The 26,460-nt window shown below is 41.5% G+C and overlaps 1 protein-coding gene across 1 annotated transcript; it reads right to left on the bottom strand.

Moving 5' to 3' along the window:
* Positions 1-292: 292 nt before the first annotated feature.
* Positions 293-24,943, bottom strand: WDR43 (WD repeat domain 43). The gene is made up of 18 exons (XM_083496093.1): positions 24,521-24,943; positions 19,162-19,296; positions 17,285-17,403; positions 15,518-15,638; positions 13,950-14,089; positions 13,581-13,683; positions 12,684-12,748; positions 11,609-11,780; positions 11,145-11,231; positions 9,004-9,138; positions 7,952-8,092; positions 6,769-6,855; positions 5,546-5,577; positions 4,667-4,730; positions 3,569-3,682; positions 2,745-2,814; positions 1,584-1,636; positions 293-1,484 (listed from the first exon to the last, which is right to left on the bottom strand). The coding sequence occupies exons 1-18, from the start codon at positions 24,812-24,814 to the stop codon at positions 1,329-1,331; spliced, it is 2,088 nt and encodes a 695-aa protein (XP_083352219.1). The 5' UTR covers positions 24,815-24,943; the 3' UTR covers positions 293-1,328.
* Positions 24,944-26,460: the final 1,517 nt, after the last annotated feature.

Below are 26,460 nucleotides of genomic sequence, written 5' to 3'. Positions count from 1 at the left end.
ATACTTGAGATTGCCAATAATTCACATTATTGTTGTGAACTGCCCTGAGATCTGTGAAGGGCAGTATGCAAATTTAATAAATAATAAACAATTAGCTGCAGAACTTACTGAGCATCCCACCCCTGCAAGAACCTTCATAAAAAGGAGTCTCTGTAAAAGTAATTTCAAACCTAAGAGTGAAGACTAGTGGAAGAATCTGATAAATCTACAGAACTGATAAATCATCATTAGTACAAAATTCAACTTGCAAGCACTCAACTATAACCCAACACATGACAGGACTAGTACATGATAAAGGCAATGTATATTTATTCACTTTACAAAGGAGGGCAGTATTTGGTTGCAACAGCTCCAATTATAGACAAATAACTGTACATTATACTGGTTAATGGCTCAAAACCTTTACCCAACCTTGCTCTCAAAAATTGTTCATACCACTTCAGTTTAATTGAACTAATGGCAACCCCTGTTCTGCCCCGAAGATTAAAAATTCCTAATAAATGTATACGCGTTGTGTTACATTATTCACAAGCATCTGCCCCCTTTTCATTTTTTTTTTTTTATCCTTATCCTTCCAAAGATGGACTCTTGTCTCTGGGTCAGCATTAAACTTATATACAAGCTCAATTAAAATTAAGAGGTCAGGAACCACCAATGAACCTAATTTTCTTTTGTTTTTCTGAAGTACAAGAAAAGTGACTGATTTTACACACACACACACACACACACATATAAAAAGTTTGGTTTCAAAAAGAAAATGCTTTGCTCAGCCTGATTGGCGTTGTACCACTGCCAAGGCCTAAGTAATTCGGTTATGAGCGAACGGACATGGGCGGAGAGAGAGAAGAGGAAGAACAATCAACATTCAGGTCTTACAAAAATATTTATTCTCTTCCAAAAAATGCAGCAAGGTGCCAACTGGAAAAGTACTTAACTAAAGAGGGCTAAGGTAGAAGTGGTCTTCATTCCGTCCGAATTTGGAACTGTTGAAACTGAGCCGCAACAAGTTTATCATCCAAAGAGCCTTGGTAAAACTATTTCATTCAAGATGCAAAATGAAATGTCCAGAAAATGGGGGAGCAATCTTTGCCTACTATGTAGAAGAAAAATCTTTCACTGTGATCCCAGGAAGTATAGGACAGGCGGTAAAGGAATAAGAAGGCTGGCATTGTTACACATTCTGGGCTTGGAAATACAGTGTCCCAATATGCCATCACAGCCGTTGGGGCCAAGTATCCCTTGTGTGTTGTAAGCGGTTTTCAGCATGGCAGTCCAGAAAGTTTTGGAGGCCAGTTAATAGGAGTTTTCGCCCCCTTTTAAAGCATATGCTATTCTTCTTCACTTTCATTTTCTGGATCCAAATCTGATTCCCCATTGATTTCTTTTTCTATAGCCATTTCTTGTTCATCGCCTGAAAGTTCATCTCTTTCATCGTTCTCATCGCTTTCCTCTTTCTCTTTCTCATCCTCTTCATCCCAGTTCTCCTGCAGGAGAAAGTAACAAGACACGTGACTACTGTGATCACTTTTAAGAGCCTGACCTCCAAGCGTGGGGAAAGGAACTAACTGGGAGCTTTTACTTACATCTGAATCATTTTCTCCAGCCATCTCATCATCCGAACCTTCCTCTGATGATTCTGTCAGGACAGAATGCACGAGGTTTGAGACAGACCTTTCTTCAAAGAGATACTAAGAGCGTGCACTACTATATGCTAAAAAACTCTTTCATTTAACCTATTGTTATATTAGTTGGGAAGATCCAAAGCAATTTTGCTGGCAGAAAAAAACAGGTTCAGTAGGGTTCAAAGTTTAACAGCAGTCCCCAAGCCCTCTTAAAGAAGACTAACAAGCTGGTTAACATGGAAGCAAAAACCCCTTTATGCTTCTCATTTGGTTCTAACCCTCACCAAATCCTCTAGTCATTCAGGACCAATAAACTAGCCAGCCAACTTCTAGAATTATTCTGACCAAACACTCTGGCACTACAATTAGGCAAGCTGCATGGTTAATAATGTTTTTAAATAGATATTTTATATATGCAAACATACACGCATACGAGTGAGATCGTGTTTTAATTATATTAATGTTTAATTGTTGTTGGGGGGTTTTAGCTGCTTCTTTATTATCTGCAAGCCATCTTGAGTCCCCATCAGGTTAATCAATGACACCATTGTTTTTGATCTCTGGACTGCGGCAGTAGCGTTTCAATTTCTGATGGGATATATACATTTTATATAGATTTTATATAAAGCCTATATACATGCAGTCTTAAGGCTTTATATAGCATCTCCTCCCCCTGTCTATACCATGTCACCTGTCCCCACTAGCCCAAACATCTGCATGTTCAAGGGGACACCTGAAAAGGGCCCCTACATGGCTATAATTGTATGCCTGGATGGAAACGGCCTTTTCAGATGTTTTGCTGAACTCTTGAGTATAGGGGACTGGACATGCAATGCTGAACATGGGGCAGCAGGCTCAGTCCAACTCTTCCTTCCATGCAGAGACTAATACTGGAAGCAACTTTTGAGAGCCTGACATGAACACAGCAATAAAACTGATTCAACTATTTGAGGCTTATTTCAGCGATGTGGGATCATTCTCTTCCTTACCAATTGCAGTCTATAAGACCAAAATGCTACACGCACAAATCTAAATCTGAAACAAAGGGGCCATGGCCTTAACAGAGCCCATCTTGTTCCCTGATAGCTCCCAAGGCACCTCCACTTAAGTCCCTTTCCTTACCTTCTTCATACACCAGCTTTGCAGTCTGGTTGACATCAGGCACATCCTGAGTCTGTTCCAATGCAGCAACCTGAAAATAAATGTATGGCATTAACAGGGGCTGTAGCAATATTTTATAAAACGATGCCATTCTACCACATGTGTAGAACTTGCATTACTTCATAGAAAGTAAAATGAATTGCGTGCAATTAAAAAGCAGTGCTGCTCAGAGAGCTTGTTGGGTTCCTGTTGGATGAGAAAAGTTTACAATACAACTAAAAGCATGTGGATGTTTCAGACGGTTACATTAAATGTTTGCATCTCTAACACCTGATTCTACCCATATGCTCAGAAACACTTCTTGAAAATTGTAAGACTTAATGAATGCCAGAAAGTTATCCAGAATAGTATGTTATTGTAATATAAAAATAATCACACAGAGACATATACGTCTTTCAAAATATTTCCAAAGAAATATCCTCGTTTCTCTGTAATAGATCATGAGGAGCCTTTTGGCATCTGAAAGACTTAAAACGTTATTGTGGCAAAAACGTCCAGGGGCTAGAACTTTGTTAGCTGCTCAGATGTATTCTTCACAGTAGACTGAACCAATATACTGCAGGATATATTGTCATCAAGATGACAATGTAGGATTTAGTTCTTAACTGCTTATGTCACGACTATTAGCTTTTAAGGAGCAACAGGACTGTGAGAAATACTGTACAGTACTATTAAAATCAATTATTACACCCAGGAGAATATAAGCCATGATTCTTGTAAGATGTAACATCCCTCCATTCTTACATTCATAGTTTTCCTGTGCCCTACAACCCACTTCAACTCACCTGGGTGACAATAAGGTAGAGTTTCCCATGTAAGCGAGAGAGCTTCTGCAAAGTCTTCACTCTGCTCTCCATTAACTGATATAGCATTCCCAGCTGAGGGACCAGATCTGGCAACTGAGGAGGAGGAGAGGGAGAAAGCATTTGTCTCTTAACAAGATACATGGGAATAGTCAACATTTTATTATAACACCAAGCCAGCTGCAATATTATAAATATTAAATATAAATATTAAATATACACATATACATAAGAGTGGTACATGGTTATCTCCCACTTTGATTACTGCAATATGCTCTATGTGGGGCTACCTTTGAAGGTGACTTGGAAACTACAATTAATACAGAATGCGGCAGCTAGACTGGTGTCTGGGAGCAGCCGCTGGGACCATGTAACTCCTTGTCCTAAAATATCTACATTGGCTCCCAGTATGTTTCCGAACACAATTCAAAGTATCGGTGTTGACTTTTAAAGCCCTAAACGGCCTCATGCTCAGTATACCTGAAGGAGCGTCTCCACCCACATTGTTCAGCCCAGACACTGAGGTCCAGCTCTGAGGGCTTTCTTGGTAGTGACGCTCATCCTGTGGAATGCCTTCCCATCAGATGTCAAAGAGACAACCAATTACTGGGTCTCATCTTCTGGAATATGGCCTTCTCTGTGGTGACTCCCCAGTTTTGAAATTCCATTCCATGGGCATGAGACCAGCAGCATCAGTAATGGTTTTCTCCCACGAAGCAAAAGTATTACAGGTACTAAGAATTAGTGTCCAATTCTTCCTTTCTCCCCACCTGATGTTAGATGATGGGCAGGTGGGCATATTTGGACCAAACAGGGAGGCCCGAATAGGCACACATGAGAGACACCATTGTTATTTGTCACTGGACTGCTGCAGTGGGGTTTCAATTTTCGAAGGTGTGGATCTGCCCATAGTCTCAATATCAGCACAATTCAGAACCATGGGCAGAGCTTCTGCTTGCATGCAATGGGGCTTAGCATTAAGAATCAGTGAGCTTTGGGACAGGCAAAGAATTCAGGTCACACAAATGGGATCGTTGAAGCACAAAGCTGGGACAGAGGAGAGCGTTTAAGAGTACTTACTGTTGAAAGGTAAGATGCATGTATAGTTAAAACAGCCTTTAGCCATCGAACCATTTGTGAGGCGCTGGAAAACAAGGAGTAAAGAGAGTGACCTGCATTTACTGACATGGGTTAGAAAAACAATACAAAGCATGCTTCATATCTCAAGATGAAGAACCCAGCCCACTTCACAAAGGGATGCAAATGAAGAAACTGTCAGAAATCATGATGTGCACAATGCACCATCTGTGTAAGCAGTACAGTTCACAGCAGTGGCATTTACATCAGCCCAAAGTGCAGCACGGCCTCACTCACATCTCATTTCCCCAAAGCAGATGAGAGTGCACATAGAAAGCTACCTCAATGCAGAATTAAGACCATCTAACCCAGAATCGCCTGGCTCCCCAGGGCGTCAGGCAAAGATCAACCAGGACAGCTCTAAGCTATTATGACAGATTTAGCCATTCCGTCATCTTTAATAATTGATGAATTTGCAATAGCAATAACTATCAGTTTGCCTGAAAGATAAATAAATCAGATGCACATCTGTCTGCGGATGTCACCCTGCCATGCTGCATTCCTTTAAAATGGATACACACTCAAAATGCACATCTGGTGCTACTAACTGAACATTAATGCTCTTTTAAGCACCACTACTGCTGGATCAGGAGACTATCATTTATCACAGTCTAACAGAAGGATGTATCAGAGCTGTTATAAGAAACTTTCCTCCCTTTTAAATACTGATTAGTACAGTTTCAGATGTTTTTATGATCATTAACTGCTGGTTATGTCTCCTTTGATAGTAACTCTTTTGCAGAATTATGTCATGTATGTTGACCTACGCCCTGAGTTGTGCTTTCACATTTTAATGAAGAAAAATATGTAATCTCTGCTTACCTATATGGGTGCCCTTGCAGCCTTTTTGTGAGCTAAAATGGAATAGAGAAAGCAGGCACAGCTATAACAAGACTGATATAAACAGTTTTCTTCAGTAAGGCAAATATAAATTCTCAAGTGTTCAAAACCTTGCTTCCAAATAGGTTTGTAACTCAGCTTTCTGTTCCATTTGCTATTTTATTCATCGTCATCATAAAGTATTTTTTATAGCACAGTTTTGTTACTGGAGCACAAAAAACCCCAGAAAACTGTACTACATGCCAAACCAGATTGCAAAACCTTATCTATCAATATCAGCTTATTGAAATATTGGTCCATTGGTTAAATGCTGGTTTCAGACTTGGTTTTTTATTTTTACACAAAGGGCTGCACAAAGTGAGCCCTTGGTTTAATCAGTGATCATTCAGCAAGTTTGATTATAGTGTGATAGCTCTGTTGAACACTGAGAAAGCCGAATGGAACTTGATATAAAATTCAAAATCATGCACTGCACTCATTTTTAACCACAAGTTACAACATAATGTGATGTTTCCGTATTCAGCTGCCATCAGAATAAAAGCCAATGGGCAAATTCAAGACAACATGCTGTGGTTTGTGTACAAATCGCTTTGGTTTCTACACACAGCTGTTTACTAGTCTGAACAGCAAAATATAATTTAAAGAGAAGCCTCCTGCAAACGAGCAGAGATGGTTCATAGGGATGGGTTGTGCCAAATTGATTGCCATTTATTATCTGCAATTATGATCCCTAAGTCTCTTTCTTTATATGTAGTTCTAGTATTTACATGAAAACCAATAAAAAAATATTTGGATAGTCTTAACAGGGTAACTTCTGTCAAGTAGCACAGCGGCAATATTCTCCTCTGAATATGTCATGGCAGCCATTCCGCTTGGAATAATGCAATGAACTACGTTCATTTGTGGTGAAATGCATTCTATGCAGATATTACTAAGATACAGTGCTGTCTGTTTCCATTTTTCAGAACAACCATTTATTTCACTTCTGGTGCTGCATCAGGTTTTATGTGACAAGAAACTAACTTGTTTTCATAACTGGCTTTCAGCTTGACAAGGCACAAAATCTTGAGAACTAAAGGCCACCCCATTTCATATGAAAGAGCCATACCATTCCAGTTTATGACAAAGCTTGTGTCTGCCTTGCTTAAACTAAGACTCTGGTGTAATGTTGGTATTGTAGTGACTTATAATAAAATATTTCTTACCTCATGCAGCAGAGGAATGACAGAGTACACAGGCATTCTGGCTACTGTTTTCTTTATTATTGCTTCCTTCTTGGTTTGAAGCACTTTCTGTTAAAAGAGGGAAAAGCAAATCAGTGAAAGAACCATGTTACTAGCTTATGCTTGGCACCAAAAATGCCCTGTATCAGAAGCCAGTGTGGCATATTGAGTAGTGCACTGTAATTCAACTGGTAAAGCCAAAGTTCAAAGTCCCACTCATCAGATGGCCTTGGACTAGTCAGTCAGTCAGTCAGTCTCTCTCTCTCTCTCTCTCTCTCTCTCACACACACACACACACACACACATACACCACAGCTCTTTTGGTAGAGCATGAGACTTAATCTCAGGGTCATGAATTCAAGCCCTATACAGGGCAGAAGGTTGGACTAGATGACCCTTGTGGTCCCTTCCAACTCTACAATACTATGAATATAATACAAAAACAAAATGTTTCAACGTGGAGTGGTCATGCTCACTATTAAACTTGTCAGCCATGCTTTCCTCAACAACACTTGAGTTCCAGCCACCCTCCCACCAGGTTTTCAGTTCATTCCAAACAGCTACCGCATGAATGTACTTCCACTCACGCAACAGGACTCCACCTTCCCCTCTTCCCCCCAGGCACACCCCAAATCTGCTCCGGAGTATCTCCCAACTCTCCCGAGCAGATTTTGATGGTGCACAAGGGAGAGTGGTCCCTTTGTGCAAGTGAAATTCCATTCTGCGTGTGCATAATACAGTACTGGATGAAACACTATGACAGCATTATGTGTTGACTGAGCAAAATTAGACCTCATTGGGCTTGTCCCCCCCAAAGATTTCTTTTGGTACTTCTGCAAATTTTGGGGTTCCCCAAGTTTACAGTCTCCTCCCCCCTCTTGAAAACATGTGCTACCATTTAAGCAACAGAATTCACAGCAGCAACATCAAAAATAGAGGGAACATGTGGAACATGCAACCCTAGGGTGTGGGTAGCCTGCTGCATGAACAGGCATGCAGTAACCAAAGCAAACCCCTCATTTAATTATTTCTATGCTACCATTCAGTAAAGCTTCCAGGGTGACTTACACATAAGCAATACATAAAACCTAATAAATAAAATACTAAATATGGCTATTTGGTACAAGAGGGAGTCTTCCCTAACCACAACACTCTTTATACTTACATTTAGTATTTCAGGATCACTGCTTTCCAAACCCTGAACTAAAAGCACTGCAAAATTGTCTGTCTGTGGAAGGCCTCCCGTTGACTGTTTCATTTTCATCACATCAATATCCATTGCACCAAGGCGGTCTTCAATGCTCTCCTATACAGCAAGGAAAAGGTCATTCTTTGCACAGCAAGGGGCACTACATACAGGACAATATCCCCATAATTAAGCTTTGTGGTACTTTTTATGCCTCCCACCTATAAGCCAAATCCCTCTTCACAGCACTACAGTTGCATGTGGAAAGACCAGCCATTCATTAAGCTTAAGGACAGAACAAAATCAAGAGTTAATGGATAACCAGGAAAGTGGGGTATTCTTTATCAGTTTTTGCTTGGGGGTGTTGTTACTGTGGTGGATGTTAATTCTTTGTATCTTTAGCTTGTATCTTATGATTTATGTGGAAATTGTTCAATTTGTTTGTGTACTTTTTGATGTTTGCTTATTGTTTATGACTTTTTATGTTTGTAGTTACATATGTTTTTTTAAAATATGTATATTCTAAGCCGTCCTTGGAAAGGCAGCATACAAATAAAATGATTTGGTTTCAATTCCCTGGGTTGAACTTTTGACCACTTCATGTGAACCTCTGAACTGTCTGGTTAGAATAATCACTTAAAAACAAATAGCAATCATTTCCCCACCACCACCACAAAATATACACACAAAGCGTGTAGCTTCACAGGTATATATGCCATTGATATGGCATACTGGCCAGACACACTGTGCCTCAACACTGCCCCATGTGAACTGAGAATGTGCCCCAACACTGCCCCGCAAATGTGTACACTATAAAGAAAAGCAAAAGGGAAAGCAAAGAATTGTACTTCAAGGAGGCTTATCCACTGTATTTGGCCTTCTTGTTGAGAAACCACAGGGATCCCAGAATACAACGTGAAAGTTAGTGTACTGAAGAAATATCTAAAGTGCATTCTCCTCCACAGTGTGTACTGTACAGTCATACATGATGATTGTGCTGTGCATTTATTCTAGGCCAAACATCAATTCACCTCTCTACCAGCTGCAGTAGACTTTCTTTTGGTCTCCATTTTCTCTCCACGAAATGAAGGTTTGATAGCTGCACTATGTCCAGGAAGTCCAGGCATTAGCGTTTTGACTTCTGAGTTGATAATGGGAGTTTTCACCTTTTAAAAAAGAAGAAGAAAAGATATCTGCATTTGTACGAGTACAACTGCCCCCCTATTTTACACAGTAATTTTGATCTTGTTCCAATTTAATTTGCACAACAGATATTTCACTTGAAACCAAAACGGTTCTTTTAAGAGAAAACATATCTGGCAGCTAGTTCGTTATTTAAACAATTTAAACAGTAAGAAAAATAACAGAAACAAGATACTTACTAAGCAAACAGAACTGCAGGGTTAATACCTAGAATTTAAATTTTATGATCTTTAAAATGCACTTTAAAAAAACCTCCTCCTAATAACCTGTTGAAATCTCTTGCGCCTTAGGAACTGAAACCCATTATTGCTGGAATGGCAGAACAGCTAATGCCGCCATATGCCAGTTCTCAGTTGCCTCAGTTTTTTTGTTTTGTTTTTACACCTTTATTAGTGGCTTAAACTATACTGATTGCTAAGATTCAATGGGCAGCTGCTAGGGAAAGGCAAGCTCTCCAGTCCCTCCTCCCAGGAAGCATATTAACAGGAGATACAAGGTAGGTAAACTGATCACTCCTTAAGTCATATATGTGGGTGGAGGGTATCAAAGGTCAGCAAAAGCATGACAATTTCCCATGGGATTTCCGTTTGCATTCTTACAGCAAGACAGCAGAAGCTCAAATGGCCTTCCCAGGTTTTCTTTTATTCTGCCTGTGGAAGTGTCTGTCCCCCCACTTATGCAATTAAAATCCTTATGCACAACAGTGGGTCCGTGGGCCTTCTTTGAGTAGAACTTAATTGGGTACAACTTTTGAAAGATATGGTTACTTTAACATGAATTTGTTTGCAAGAAAAGTCTGCATTTTGGAAATCTGAGTTTTCGCCAAAGGTCATAAACTAAACCACTGGAACCATCCATGCTCAATTTGTACACGGATAAATAACAAAATAAGCAACAGCTAATAGCACCAGATGCATGACAAAAACAGAACTTACATATTTTCAGTAATTACAGGACAATGCTCTATGCATGTCTACTCAGAAGTAAGCCACACTGATTTCCATGGTGCTTATTCCCAAAGATGATTAGATTGCAGCATAATTTTGGCTCACTAAGCAACACTCATTTGGCTCATTAAGTAACTATCCTGCTTACAATGAGTCTACTCTTTTGGTGGGCTTTGTTTGGATACTAATTATAAGGGCTCCTAGAACAGAGAGGCATGCCCCTGTGAGATATACAAATTGCTTTTCATCTGTTAGGTATGCTCAGACAGCCAAGAGAAATGTGTCGTCATTGGAATTCAGCAAAAAGCGAAACCAAGATCAAAGTCATCACAGCATACCCGAGGACCCTTAAACTTTCCCTTCCTTTGTGGCTAGCGTAGCAGAAGAAGCCCTGTAAGTTCACTGTTAGAAAGCTTACATTCGCCCATCTATGCCAATATGCAAGTGGATAAACTATCAAGAAAGAAGAAGAGTTTGGATATGATCTCCCGCTTTATCACTACCCAAAGGAGTCTCAAAGCTAACATCCTCCTTTCCCTTCCTCCCCCACAACAAACACTCTGTGAGGTGAGTGGGGCTGAGAGACTTCAGAGAGAAGTGTGACTGGCCCAAGGTCACCCAACAGCTGCATGTGGAGGAGCGGAGACGCGAACCCGGTTCACCAGATTATGAGTCTACCGCTCTTAACCACTACACCACACTGGCTCTCTGAAGACAGAACAGTTTTGTAGGCGCTGTTAAGATAACATAGACTCTTATCATCATGACAATACACACAGATCCCTCATTTTAAACATATGCATAGCAGAATTGAACTATGTGTGCCAGAGCAATTCTAATGGATGAAATGTATCCTAGGTTCAAATCATCTTCATAGACAAAAATGCCAGTGTATTTAAAAATACATTCTGGGATGCCATCATGCACTTGCCATTTATTTATTTTTTACTCTATATATTATATCAAAGAAACCAACATCTCCATTATGAAAAGGATTACTTAAAAATAGATTTCAATCTTACCTTTGTCACAGCCATTTCTGTTTTAAGCATCAAGGTCTTCTGAATGTCTCTTACTAAGCACATATGTGACTCTGTAGTATTCACAGGCTACAACAGAGGGAGACACAAAAATAGATGTCAATACTTTCACAGGTCAGTAACAGTTTTTAGTCACAGTATCCAAGTAGTTTCAGTAACAGGGAAGACTCTTGAATGAAAGCTTTTTAGGTTGTCCACTTCCCCCAATCATGTGACCTATGTATAAACTAAGCTAACAAAGTTTTTATTGTAACTGAATTGCAAAAACAAGAGGCTATATGAACTTTTAATTAATGAATTTTTAATTATGAAGCAAAATCAAAGCTTTCCTGAAATACTACAAGGAGCATCAGATAAAACTCAGCATGAAATAGTAATAATCTCAATTTAGATTCAGATTTTGTATCAAGGCATCAACTTTTGAGTTTCAAAAAGACATCACATACCACTCTCTCAATGACAGGCTGTAAGGAGTTTCCATACATAAGTAGCAACGATTCCTTATCGGAACAAAATGCAGCTGCTAGAATAGGGATTGGCTTTGGCGTGGCATCACTTCCCTCTCCAGATGTTGCTACCTGGATTGTACATTTTGATGTCAATGGTTTTTTGCAGGAACTGCAAGGAAATAAGTCTGTTAAATATTATATTCTGCACACCTGTCTCCGCAGTTTTAAAATCTCTTCACAGTCAAACATGGGAGCAAGCCTCACAACCTTCCAAAGCTATTTTTTACTGCCAATCAATGCTCAAGATCCATGATGAATGAAGTTAGGCATTAATCTGTATACACTCCTTCATAAAAAAAATTATCCCAGGTTGGTTTGCCTTGACAGAACCAACCAAAGACCATCAAGTAGCCAATCAAATTCTTTGTAGTATGCCATCAACGCAACTACCTTAGAGTTTGAAGGCTGTAGAAGAAGAGAAGAAGAGTTTGGATTTGATATCCCGCCTTTCACTCCCTTTAAGGAGTCTCAAAGCGGCTAACATTCTCCTCTCCCTTCCTCCCCCACAACAAGCACTCTGTGAGGTGAGTGGGGCTGAGAGACTTCAAAGAAGCCCAAGGTCACCCAGCAGCTGCATGTGGAGGAGCGGAGACGTGAACCTGGTTTCCCAGATTACAAGACTACCGCTCTACAGAACTACAGGTACCATGTGCTAAGATGGCAAGGAGAATAAGCCTCAAGTTTGCCATTTTGCTGACAGGTTAACAAAGGCAAGTTATATTTGCCTAAAGTGATAATCAATTGCAAACCTGAGTGCCGCCCCCCTCAATTTCACAGTCCTCTGCCTCAGTCATTTAAAACAATTCAAAAAGTACAGCTGAAAGGACTTCTATTAAGGATCAAATTATAAGACAAACACAAATATTGCGCTTTATTAAAAAGAGTATTCAGTGTTTCAGCTACATCCAAACTGAACCTTGCTGCCAACAAAGATTTGCCCCACTACTCTCTTCCACGCTTTGGTAACACACTATTGAAATAGAGATGTGTGTATGTTTAAATACCAACTTACCCATTCAAGACTTGTTCAAATAAGTGCAACTGTCCATCTCTGCATACAACTGCTAGTTTAACTGGCTAAAAAATAATAATACATAATCAGATCACAAAACAACTACCATATCAATAATTCAGATATGTTCTCTACTTCTATAAATGTGGTCAAATAGGTTAGTTGGTTAGAGTGTAGTGCTGATAACGCGAAGGTTGCAGGTCGATCCCTGTATGGGGCAGCTGCATATTCCTGCATTGCAGGGGGTTGATCCTCAGGGTCCATTTCCAACTCTATGATTCTATGAAATGTTCATCAGACACATTTACTATAAATACAACTTAATTATCGAAAATCACAAAGTTTATTTTTAATGGCTGCTTTTTAAGTTCTCCAGTTATACAAAATAGATCCGAACTGAGCCAAAATAGTTTCTACACAGTGGCATCAGAAAATCAATAGGTAAGTTACGGGACCGCCTCTCCTGGTATGCCCCACAGAGGAACCTACGGTCTGCAAATAAAAACATCCTGAAGGTCCCAGGCCACAGGGAGGTTAGGCTGGCCTCAACCAGAGCCAGGGCTTTCTCGGCTGCGGCTCCAATCTGGTGGAACGCTCTGTCACAAGAGACATCTTTCCGCAGGGCCTGCAAGACAGAGTTGTTCCACCAGGCCTTTGGTCAGGGCACAGCCTGACTCCCTCCTCTGGCAACCTGCACAGAATTTTGCTTAACGGTTGCCATCAATTTGATTTTAATTAATTTTTATAATGGAATGTTTTTAGAATGTTGGATTATTTTATTGTTGTTAGCCGCCCTGAGCCCGGCTTCGGCTGGGGAGGGCGGGATATAAATTTATTATTATTATTATTATTATTATTATTATTATTATTATTATTATTATTATTATTATTCCTTACCTCCTCTTTGCTTTCTGACATTGTCAGGTCAATATGGATTGGCTCATCTGTAGCCATGAAACTCATTACAGCATTCCTTTCTTTCCTGTCTGATCTCACCTGCCTTGAGATATAATAGTGACAAAAATGAGGCAAAAATAACAAAGCAATGACACCATAGTGTAACGTAAGCACATGCTCAGAGAACCCTGGAAATTCATTTCTGCACTGAACTGTGAAGGAGTAGAAGCCACGTTTTTCATTACATCTGTTCACAGCAACTATCCAAAATCCACATTTCTGATCATGGAGCTTTTTGTGTTTCTAAGTACATTTCATATTTTGGGGTACAAACTGACAACACTGATTGCTGGGGGGGAAGCTACATACCAAACATTGAGTAACCGGTCGTGCACTGCTCCAGATAAGAAATATAGCCCTGTAATTCCATCGAAGGGTTGATTTTCATTGGGAGGCCGTACTGTGATGAACATAAGAGTTGAAACTGCTGTAGCATGTCCTGTGAAATGCTAGAGAAGAAATTTTAGAAATGAAACCCAATTAAAAAATGTAAGATAAAAGATCTGTTCTACACACCAGTTCTACCAAAATCAATGGCATTTTCTTACGAGAAAATGAATTTAGGATTAGGATGAAAGGCAAGTATTAAAGAAAACCACTTTTAAATCCAATAACAATGAGCTTATATGCATTGCAGCAGAAGTTGTAAGTCTTGTGTTTGGGATAAATGAAGAGGTAAACTGGTAACGATGTTCTTTATCCAAAAAAGAAATGATGAGCTCGAGCAAGTCATTTTAAGAATGCATTTCAGTACATTAGATCATTATCTCATGATGTTATTGCTTTCTATTTCTCCAATCATTATTCTTTCCATAAGAGTTAATCTATTCCATCTTTCTGTAGAGCTTCCCAGAAAGGTAATATAAAAAATGTCAGGTTCAACAATCAAAGAGGCTCCTTAGAATAGCAGGAAACCTATTACAAATTAGTTTTGCATAATAATGCATTACAGTGTCTAGGGGTGGGAGGGACAGGCAGCTTGTCATTCTCATGTGCTCAAAGGTACTGTATTTCTGCACGTAACAGAATCATTTTTCCAGAGTTAGTGGAAAAATAAGCACAGGGTAATCATTGGTCAGTGTGCTTCAAAAGAAACAAACTTCTAGGTCTGGGTATATCCGCCATTTGATAAGGATATATCCAAATCTACCTTAGGAACTAAGACATAGCTAAGTGGGAAAAAAGGCTTCGAGCTCATCAGCTCAACAACATAAATTGTTGTGTTAGACTGGGAACCGCCTTAGAAAGCTTTAGACAAACTATTGTTGTATAAGGCAATCAACGGCTATTTTTCTCATCTCCTGCTTATAAACTTCCCATAGGTACCTGGTTGGTCTCTATGGGAAACAGAACCCTGGACAAGACAGGATTTTGGTCTACTCTAGCATTACACTTATGTTATGTTTAACTAAAAATCTAGAAAAGTGTGTGTGTGATGAGGCTGATGGAAGGAGACTTCCCTGCCCACTCTTTCCCATGGCAGCACACCAAAAAGACTCTTCCAAAGGTTGGGAGACCCCACATAATCAAGCAAACGTAACAGCTGAGATTGAGAGTAGACAAGAGTCTTCTTCTGGATCAAAGAGCCTTTTGTCTGCTTAGGGAAAGCCCTGGACACAACTCTATGCTTTTCCATAATGCAGATGTAATTTGGTGAACAGGCTGCTGGCAGTGCTCAGACACAGCCAAGGAATCTCATGTCCTCATTCAACTGTCAGCCAGTAGAAACCACATTGACAGTATCATCACAGCAAACCTTCCAGCAAACCTCTATCTTAAATTATATTACTTAAACAGGATGAAGTGAAGCAACTCAGTTCACCATAAGAAGTTAGCAATCTTCCCTATGTTCTTATTTACCCCAAGTGAATACTTACTCTGTAGACTTCCTTGGTCTCCAGGTCCCACAATTTGATAGATCGACCAGCTGAAAGAAGCATCTTTCCATCAGGACTGATGCATAGTGAGCTCACACTACTGTTATCTCCTTTCCATTTGCTAGAAAGTTTGAGAAGAATGGGAAGAACAGTGAGCACAGCCCTGGCAAGAGTACGTACCATTGCAAAAATAAAAGGAGGAGCATTTAAAATAATAGAATTCTGTAGCCTCAAAACATTTGTTTCAAGAGTGTTAATGTGCCATGGGAAGTGATTTGCAAGAAGTATTAAAATTACCCCCCCCCCCAAAAAAAAAACAATTAAAAGCAAGTAATTAAAACATTTAAAAGATCAAAACACATCAGCACCTATATATCTGGACAGGCTTGCCTAAACAAAAATATTTTAAGCAGGCATCAAAAAGAATACAGTGAAGGAACCTGCCTGGTATCAACAGGCAGGGAGTTCCAAAGTGTAGGTGCTGCCACAGTATCTTACAACTGTAGAATGAGTATTATGTGGCACCTGTAACACAACCAGGTCCACAGATCAAAGCAGTCGAGTGGACATGTATAAGGTATGGTAATCCTGAAAGTAAACTGGTCCCAAGCTGTTAAGGGTTTTATCTGACAATAGTATATATATTTTAAATATATAAATGTGCATATAGTTTTTCAGGGCTCATCAGAACTGTGCCAGCCCAGCCCACTCAAATATTGACCTCATTTGTAACAGCTTAAGAGACCTACACAACTGTACTCTGGGCATTTGTATGCTAACATATACAGGCAACCTCCAATTTGCATGTGGGTTGCATCCCAGGTAATCGTGTGATGGTGAAGTGCGCATAAATCCGCCCCGCCCCCTTTTCTGGCCACTTCCAAGTTGCCATGATGCGCGGGTGCATGGCCACACATCAATTGGACATCAACTGGTTGTTGCCTGTATGCCAAGTGCAACATGTAAATGTTAGGCTGAGCAGGGAAGGCAACGCAATTATGTGTAAGGTCTGTAAATCTGCATTAGGCTTCCGGTATTCCAAATCATATATATTTTGGTTTAGCCATTCCTTGCAGAACCTCAATAACTTCAGAGAAGCCAGAAAAAATAAGTGAGGAAGAAACATTCCCTTTTTTGCAAATGGACTTGATCAACACAGGAAGTCTCCTATTAAGTTTGCATGCTTTAATATTCAGGAAATGTGCTTTAATAACCAAAACAGATAAATAGACCTTGTGCTTTCTCCTGCCGCCCCCCTTTAAGAAACTTTAAAATGCTGAGCTTCTTCTGAATCCAGGAAATACTCCCAAAGACAGAGTTTAAATGCACCTATCTGAAATAAAGTCAGATTCACTCCTGTAATAACATCAGTAGTGATATTATCACTGTACAGCTATAAACACCTCCAGGCACCTGCAACATCTCATCTCTCATATACCTATGATTTTTATCTCATGTTCTCTACACTGAATGTGCTCCCTGATTACAACTAAAATAACTCACAAATAAATCCTTTTAGCAGCAAAACAACCTAGCGTCCACATAGCAGCCACCAATTTAATTGCTACATAAAGTAAAGGCCTTAAGCTCCCCAACTTGAATGAGAATTCTTACTGCACGCACATCATAATATAGAGGAAATAATTTGCTGCAGAAAATATGCCATTTCCCCCCCCCCCCAAATGTCTTAAACCTCCATGTATGGCATCTACTCCAGCAATAAATTCTCTGTAGCTGTTTTGTGTTGTTTTTTAAAACCAGACTCACCATTTCACTTTGCACGTCTGTGTGTTCCATTCCACAATGTGTTTGTCATCTGAACAGCTATATAAGCAGCCATTGTACTGGTGCCACCGTACACAGTTTATTTTACGGCCATGACCACTCTAGATAAAAAGAAAAGGTTATTAGCAAGTAACATCACTTCCCTAGTGGGGTTAGATCAATCCCTTCTGTGGCCACTTCAGTACTTTTGCAATAACATTTGTCACTGGGGTGCTTGTGGATTACTCTGTTCACACCCAGTAACTTAATGCTTAGGACAAACGTCTTCAGGACAAAGTAGTGGAAAACACATGGCTTTGTTAGCCAGGGTTGAACTAGACATAGTAGCAGCAGACAGACCATGTTTGAACACAGATGGATTGTTATTATTAGTAGTAGCATCACTGTTGTCATTTGTTGTTGTTGCATTTATATCTCACCTTTCTCGCCAAGAAGCTCAAGGTGACAAACATGGTTCTCCCATTCCTAATTTACTCCCCACAATAACCCTGTGAGGCAGGTTAGATTGAGAAGCAGTTAATTTTCCTCATCCAACTACTGTCTCCATCCCAGGTAACGCCATGCCCAATGAAAAATCCTGAAGAGCCCAACAGCTTGCCACATTCTTCTGACTTTTTGGGTTGGTACTAATAAAGGTGCTATCTAAGAGTGGGCGTTGGAGGGGGTTTTTCCTCTCTTATGGACCAACATGACTATATCCTTGTTTTTAATTGTACCTCTTTCCTGAGCTGTCCCATAATCACTACATCTAGTCATATAAGAGATGTGTGCACTCTCTCATGCTCTTCTACTTTTCAAGTTCTCCCTGAATCATTTTAAGAAGGAGGCTCTACAGCATTACCATAGATGATATGAGAATCTGCAGAAACCCCTCTAGCAACTGGACAGAAGATGCAGAATATGTACCATTTTCAAATGTGTCTTTAAAAATTGTACAATAAAAGCCACAGCAAGGAACTACAAACTGTGACTTCAAGTGTAACCCTAGGAAAACTGTGAAAAGTGGTGGGGAAGATTAAAACGAGTAACAGGTAACATCAAATTACATCACATCATTGGCATGCAGGCAAAGATTGCTAGAAACAGCCCGGCAGGCCAAAGGTTCCCCATTATGGGTACCTGAACTTGCTTATTACTGACATATTGAGGAGGTATGAATATTTTATGCATTTGTATAACATTTCTAATCACCCTCCGAAATTTTTTACCTTTTGGTAACTGCAGCCCAGCGGAAATGCATGATGCAAGCCACTGACTTACTACCCAAATACCAGGGAATACTTCCAGAATATCAAGGAAGCGAAATTTGTCCATCTGTGTCATGAGACCCTTCTGGCATTTCAGCCTGCTTCTGGCTTAACTTGAATTATCCCCCCTTGAATTCTTTATACATCTTGCTATTCCTTTAAGTACACTTACCTGGACACTAATATACATGTTAAAAAACCACAGGTCCACCAAGAGAGATCCTTCAGACACATTGTAATTTACCCAAATATTAACTTCCCACCTTTTCAGTCACAGACAGGGAAGTACATTCTTTTACAAAATCTAAATAAGTTACTTATGAAGAACTTTGTTAATTTCAAGTAAAATTCATATAGGCAGCACACTGTCAGAGCTGCATGAAATCTGGGTAATTTATTCTCTTATCTTTTCATGTATTTCACCAAAAACACAGGCATTTCAGGTTCCCATGATACCTTGCAGGTTTTACAAATTCCGTTTCTAACTGCATCAATGCTTGAACCATTTTATGTGAGTTATGATTAAGCTAGTCTAATAAAACCTATGTTAAGAAAAATACAATTTGTTTTAGTCGTAGAAAAACATTGAATGTTGTTGCAAGTAATACTTACTAGTTTACTCTGTAATTCTCCTCTTATTGTGCTGTATAACAAAATGCTGCCAACTGCAGTACCAATAGCCAAAAGATCTAACTGTTCACCTGCTTCTGCAGCTTCAGATTTCCTCTTCTTTCTCTGAGGGCCTTCCTGTAAAGTGATCAAATGAAGACAGAAGAAATGTCTGGTTGGCTATATTAAATTACAGTTTTACAGGCAAGGTCAGGGATAACCAATATTGTGCCCTCCAGGTGAAGCTGTAGTCCAGTTTGCATCTTTCCTGATCATACTGGGTTGGGCTAATGGGAGTTGCAGTTCAACACCTGGAGGGCTCCATGTTTGCTATCCTTGGGCAAAACAAAACAAAGTGTATTCACACATTAAAGGGGATGAACTTAGAGCCTTAGTTGTATATTTCAAAGAAAACCCAGAACAAAACCAAGCTCCTGCTTTAAATGCTTTATTCCCCAAATGAGACAACCTATACTCAATATTAAGTATTGCCTTTATTCCAGTAAGGGCCATATTCAAGAACAAGTTCAAAAGCACACATTTTGCTCTCTTTTTTCTCGTCTCCAAAACAAGCTAAAAATATTTTGCAAAATCTCTCTCCCAGCCACATAAAGAGGAAGGCATCATCTTCAATTTATTCATTTAAAAAGACTATGCCAAAAGTATGTTATTCACCTAAGGCTACAAAAAGAGCTAATATGAATTAACAGAAAATGTTGTTCTTAACTGCCACCTTTAAAAAATATTGGGCCATAACTCAAATCATTCCGATCCAGTTATGCTTTTATTAACTCGGGAGGATTGTCTCACTAAGTAAACAATGGACAACCATTTTTGCTATAGTTTCATTATTTTAACTGATTTTCTATCTTCCTTTTTCTTCCAGCAGCCTGTAGGAACCCCTCCTCTCTTTTTTAACTTGTTTCTCTGAATCTCTTTATTAATCCTCTCCCCCAGTGTGCTCTGCTCTCACCATCCTCTTTGTAGTATGCCTCTAGTCTTTCCTCTCTGCTTCAGTTCGCTCATAACACTAAGCCAAACCATGGCTTACTGTGGTGTTTCCCAGAGAGGAAACTGTCGCTGCTGCATTCCTCTCCGAATTCTGCTGCCACCATGCTACCCAGGGTAAAGCCATGGTGTGACTTAGTTCATCATCCAAACCACAAGCTTGTAACCAATAACCAAGGATTTTCCCCCTTATTAAAAAAAAACAGCTTGCAATTTGCCTGGAATGAGACAAACCACAAATGTGAGTTTTGACAACATACTAAGCCAAACCATGGCATAGCTCTGGGCAGCACAGCAGCAGGACAAGGGCATGAGTGCAGCGGCTGTGGTCTCCTCACTGGGAATCCACATGCTCACACAGTAAGTCAAGATTTGGTTTAGTGTTACTTGCAAACTGGGTTTCACTCCTTGCCACCATGGATGTGAGCCCCACCCTCCATTACCCCCTCTCTTTTCTATTTCCCTGCCCAAAGGCTTCTGATGCCCTATTTGTTTATAATATTAAACCATTTTTTTTCCATTTTGCTCCACATAAATCGCAATTCCCTCCTCTCTGCTTTCAGTTTCTCTTTTGCTGTTTCTCTGCAGGCCAGCTCCCCCGCTCCCAGACCAACATCTGCCTTCCAGGTTTGGCAGTAATGTTACTCAAGATTTTCACCCTTCCCACAAGTGACACCAGTGAAGGAGTCTCAGGCATAGGCAAGACACACAGCATGACTGGCAGGTGTCAGTCTGGACAATACTCTGAACTAGACCACCACACAAAGAGCATATTTGATTTCTCACCTATAAACTCACTAAGCTGATTCTCTCTGAACTGCTAGCATGAAAACCTGAAGTCTACTTTCTTAAACTTATTTTAGGTTTGTACTGTTTTGAATTAAGCTCTGCACAAGCCACAAGAACAAACTTTGGTTTCTGGCACCTAAAGTAGAAAGGAGAACCAAAAACATATACAAATCACTTATATGTCTGTACGTGTGTGTGTGTGTGTGTGTGTGTGTGTGTGTAAATTAACATCTACAACCACACTAAGCTTGTTGGACTACAAGTCCCATGATCCCTGACCACTGGCCATCCCAGTTGGGGCTGATTAATCCACAACATCTGGAGGGCCTAGATTGACCATCTGTGACATAAATGGTCGTTTGCTTTCAAATCAGAATTGGAAATATTTACAGCTCAGCTTCTGATTCTGTTTTAGAATCTTACTACAACTCATACAAACCATTTTTGCCTGTTTCAGACACTGCAGTGAATCACAGTATGTCTGAATCAGGATGTGAGGAAAGGAATAAGAGAGTGTGGTCTGAGTATGTGTGTGTAGCTTTAACAATTGTATCAATTGCTACAATAATTTCATTTAATACAAAAAAAAAACCACCTACACACAAAACTCTCCACTAAGTGATTATACCTTTCCACACATAAATTCAGATTTGTCAACAAATTTAGTAAGCATTTGGGTTCTTAATTTTAAGGTTACAAGTAAATCATATTGAATGAAGTACTGATTTCAAAAGCCAACACTGTGAGTTTTAGAGATGTTAGGGCTTTTTGGAATCAATGTTATCTAAACAGTTACATTTCTTTCTCTCTGCAGACCACTGGTTTTTTTACAGGTCTCAAATTTCAGCACAAAGAAGCAATACAGCATTACGATCTCGGGGGGGGGGGGCTTACTCCTGCTCAAACTGGGTATGGACAGAAGAAAGAAAGTACCCTGAAATATAGACTGCCCAGGTTGCGTTGAATGCTGCCAGGAAATCTGCTTTCTGTTTTATACTCATCTCCAGGACATTCTTAGTCTTGGTAGCAAGCCTTCCCTCTCAAAAATGTGTAGCCCTTTTTAATACATTAAAAGGTGTTGAGAAATCTGTGGTGTTACAATATATAGATAAGCTTCATGTGAACAGAGGTGTTTTGGCACATGAATTATTCTGATCAAGAATACAGTCCTACGCTGGAAGTTGAACGGAATCTGTTCCGGAAACGCATTTGACTTCCAAAACGTTCGGAAACCAAAGTACGGCTTTTGATTGGCTGCAGGGTGCAGCCAATCAATCGGAAGCCCCGTCGGATGTTTGGGTTCCAAAGAACATTCACAAACAGGAAGACTCACTTCCAGGTTTGCAGTGTTTGGGAGCCAAAACGTCCAAGTACCAAGGCGTTCGGAATCCAAGATACAACTGTAATGATTTTTATGTATTATTAAATAACATGAGCAACATGAAGAAAGGGTGTTTTAGTTCTGCAACATTTAAAACAGAATTGGCTAACAAATGTGCCTATGGAAACAAAGTTTATGTCTGTACTCTACACTGACTTATATGTGACCATAGGAAAAAACGTGCACTAAATTTCTTCTTTCAAAATCGCACTCCCACTTGCTACAAGACTAGCAGTAACTTTGCTGCATTCCTTGGAAAACCAAGATAAAAAGGAAACCCTTCTAAGTTTGTGAATGATGTGGTGATATTGAAAAGGCTGACTATTTATTTGTTCACATATCAGATTTAGTACAAAGAGCTCACAAGGCCACTGTTCCACTGGGATCAATACTGAGCAACTGATGGACTGTGCAGAAAATATCTGAACTAAAAGAAAAAGCAGGTTATAAATAAAATAGTAAATTAGGACACCAAGGCTACATTCTATACACATTTAATAGGACTTACATTTGAATAAACAGGGATGGGATTTTGCTGAAAAACACCCATGTGCCAAATGAGGACAACTGTTGCAGCACAAGGCTACAGTCTTCAAAAGCAACCTTTGAAACAATCCTTACAACAACCCTGTGAGGTGAGGTAGGTTAAGAGGCTGTGACTGGCCAAAGGTCCCCCCTGTGAGCTTCAAGACTGAATGGGGATTTGAACCCTGATCTCCTAAGTCCTAATCTGACACTTTAACTACTACACCACACTGGCTTCCTAAAGTACTTCTGCTATGGGGCAGCTATATAAATTAGGTAGGTAAATAAATAAATATGGGGAAAGCAAAACGTCAGAGAAGGATCTGAAATATTTTCCTTGAAGCATGAATTTGTCTTATTCTGGATTGTTTTGAGATTTGAGACTTTTTTCCTTTAATATATAAAGCGGTATAGGAATGAAAATATTAGTAAGAAATCTCATTGCCAAAAAAAGGTACCTAGACATTCTGTTGTGGCAACTGTAACCTGGGTTTAAGGTGCCATTTGGCAATTAGCTTCTATATCTCTTACACGGCTCCCTTGCCATTTATCCTTACTCTCACTAAAGAAATTGAGATGTACAGGAACTAGTTTGACACCCCTACAGTGATCACCCACTGGAGTGAATTCATTTGCACAGGATGAAGTAAAGGGGTGCACTGAAGAACATAACCGGGGGGGGGGGCTGCCCCACATGCTCTGTTATCAAGGATGCAGCCCACTCCTAACTTGATCTGAGGGGTGGGGATTTATTTCTTAGTATCACTTGAGTGGAATAGCATTATGGAGACTGGCTTCCTATACACAGAGAGGGAGAAACTTACACACACCACCCAAGGCTGAGTCCTCAGCATCATCTCTGGACTCAGGAATTGGATTAGGAAAGGGGAGGGGGGCCATATCTCAGTAGTACCACTACTTGCTTTTTTATGCAAACCACCCCAAATTCAGCCCTCCTGTGTGAAACCTGAAAAGATACTATACTCCCAGAGAGTGCAGATGATAGGTGTGGTTTTTTTTAATGGAATAAAGTAGCTCCCTGAGTTCCTAACTTGAGATCTTGTTTAGAGCTTGGGGGGTGGGAGGGAGAACGACCACCCAGGGCTTCTTTACAGACCGAGGCTAGGCTACCTAGTCAAGGCCAGGATGCGGTTTCGCCCTGGTGGCGCAGATTCCACTCGCACGGGGCGCAAACTCCTCTCTGCCAGCCACCATGCGACGGCCTCGGGGCGGAGCCACAGCGGAACACATGTGCTGCAGCTGAGGCCCAAGGGAGCCCTGGTGGTGGTGGAGGTGGACGGGGCCCGCTAGAGCAGAAATCCTCAACCCCCCCAAAAAAAAAGAATCGGGGAAAGAGGAGGAACCCCCCCTCACCCCCTATTGCTAAACCACTACACTCCCTACGAGGCCAGGCCAGAAAGCCCTGCTTTTTCCTCCTGGGCACCCGAGGCCCAGCCGCACGTGAGGAAGAAGGCTCGCTGCTGCTTCGGTTTTTTTCGGGGGGGGTGTGGGAGAGGCCTCCACTTTCCTGCCTCCCCCCTCGTTCCCCCCCCCCTGCATAGACTGACAGGCTCCCTCCCGTCGGGGGAGGCGAAGGAGGCCCAGCCTTCCCTTCCTGTCCCGCTCTGACCCCCTTCAGCCCCGAGAGGACGGGGATACCTTGCTGGGCGGCGGGCGGCCTCCTCCTCCTGCTCCCGGCGGCGCCCAGGCCAGGCAGGTGCAGGCGGCGCTGAGGTGGGCAGAGGGCACGTACTCGTGGTGCAGGCGGCTGCTGCCCGTCTCCCACACGCGGAGCCGCCCGTCGGGCCCCGACAGAGCCACCAAGCGCCGCCCGCCGGGGGAGAAGGCGCACGGGGCCGCCGCCGCGAAGACCGGCAGCGCGCCGGTGGGGGCCGCCGCCACGGCCGAGGCCTCTTCTCTCGAGCATGCTCCTGCCGCTGACGCCGACGCCATGGCGCTCGCTCGCTCGCTCCCGCACTCGAGGCCCGGCCCTCTCTGCTCCCAGCAGGCAAGCGGGCGGCCCCGCGGCAGCCACGTGGTCCGGAACCCCCCCTTCCTCCCCGCGCAGGCGCGCTAGCCTCGGCCTGCCTAGCGCGTCTCGGATGCGCTGACGGGGTGTAAGGCGTCTCCTCTCGCCCGGGGAAGCGCGCGCGCAGGCAGGAAGACAGAGAGAGGCAGGCAGGGGCTTCGTTTAGTCGGTTGAGGGGCGGGCACAGTGGCTCGTCTCCTCCAGCGTCTGTGTGGTTCATAGCTGTCCACTTTCCCCTTTTCTTGCAAGGAATCCTATTCGGAATAAGGGAATTTCCCTTAAAAAAAGGAAAACGTTGACAGCTCTGGTGTGGTTTGCTCGCAAGCCCGTGGGGATCCACAGCAGGATCTGCAACGCGGAATCCAATGCTTAGGAGTTGAGCTAGGAGTTGACTAGTTGTCATGTTTGGCACGCCGCTATTCTGTCATAGCGTCACTTCGTCGTCTCCACCCAGTTATTAAAAAAAATCATCATCATCATACCGGTTACGCGCCGGCAATGTGGAACAAAGGAAAGCTAGGCGATCGCTATGGCTGACTTGAAGCTGCAACCCGGGAGTAAGCCTCAGTGAACGCAGTAAAGGACCTCTGGCTAGTTGAAGTCCATTCAAAGGCGACTATGGGATGCGGCGCTCAACTAGCCTCTGAGTAGACATGCCTGAGGCTGTGCTTGTTGCACCTATTTATCCTTCACGTACTCCCGTCTTTCCTCTAAGGAGCTCAGTGACAGAGAAAAAAAACCTCATTTTATCATCTTCGTAGGAGCAGGATAGACATTAATCACATGTGAAGTGGCTGTGTTCTGAAATGGGGGACAAAGGTTCTGCGGCAGAGAACTTTTACCTGTTCATGGTGGGTCCCTGCCCTGCTATCTGATTTGGTTGCTACAAACAGATTGGAAATTCTGAACACTGTTTCAAAATGGCTAACATGCTCACTGAAACATTTCCCCCCACATTCAGGCTTAAAGTGGAATTACACCTCCAAAACGAAGAAATGCTGTGCTCCAAACTCTAAAGATACTCGGTTCCCCTATAACTTTATGGGTGGGATTTTTAATATCTAACTGGGGTACCAATAACATATTTGAATAGGTTATTTGAAATTAAGATAGCTTTAAAACCAGGCTTTGCTTGTGATTGGGCTTGCCGATCAGAAGGTCGGCGGTTCGAATCCCTGCAATGGGATGAGCTCCCGTTGTTCAGTCCCAGCTCCTGCCCACCTAGCAGTTTGAAAGCACATCAAAGTGCAAGTAGATAAATCGATACTGCTCCAGCGGGAAGGTAAAACGGCGTTTCCATGCACTGCTCTGTTCGCCAGAAGTGGCTTAGTCACGCTGGCCTCATGACCCAGAAGCTGTCTGCGGACAAACACCGGCTCCCTTGGCCTATAGAGCGAGATGAGCGCCGCAACCGCAGAGTCGTCCATGACTGGACCTAATGGTCAGGGGTACCTTTACCTTCTAAAGCCCCTTTTCCATTTAATTTTATAATTTTTTCATCTCAGAGGTGTATTCTCCACTTATATTTGCTCTGAATGCTCCAGTTTATCTAAACCAACTCATTTATAAT

The sequence above is a fragment of the Podarcis liolepis genome (assembly GCF_965112155.1).
Source record: "Podarcis liolepis genome assembly, chromosome: 3".
Classification (NCBI taxonomy): domain Eukaryota; kingdom Metazoa; phylum Chordata; class Lepidosauria; order Squamata; family Lacertidae; genus Podarcis; species Podarcis liolepis.
Note: the sequence above shows the minus strand (reverse complement) of the source record. Positions and strands in the feature narration are given on the sequence as shown.

Coding starts and splice junctions, on each gene's coding strand:
- WDR43 (XM_083496093.1), bottom strand. CDS start 24,814: ATGGCGTCGGCGTCAGCGGCAGGAGCATGCTCGAGAGAAGAGGCCTCG. Junction 12,749..13,580: donor TGTCAGAAAGCAAAGAGGAG/GTAAGGAATAAT, acceptor ATTATTTTTTAG/CCAGTTAAACTAGCAGTTGT. Junction 9,139..11,144: donor CAGAAATGGCTGTGACAAAG/GTAAGATTGAAA, acceptor CTTTTTTAAAAG/GTGAAAACTCCCATTATCAA.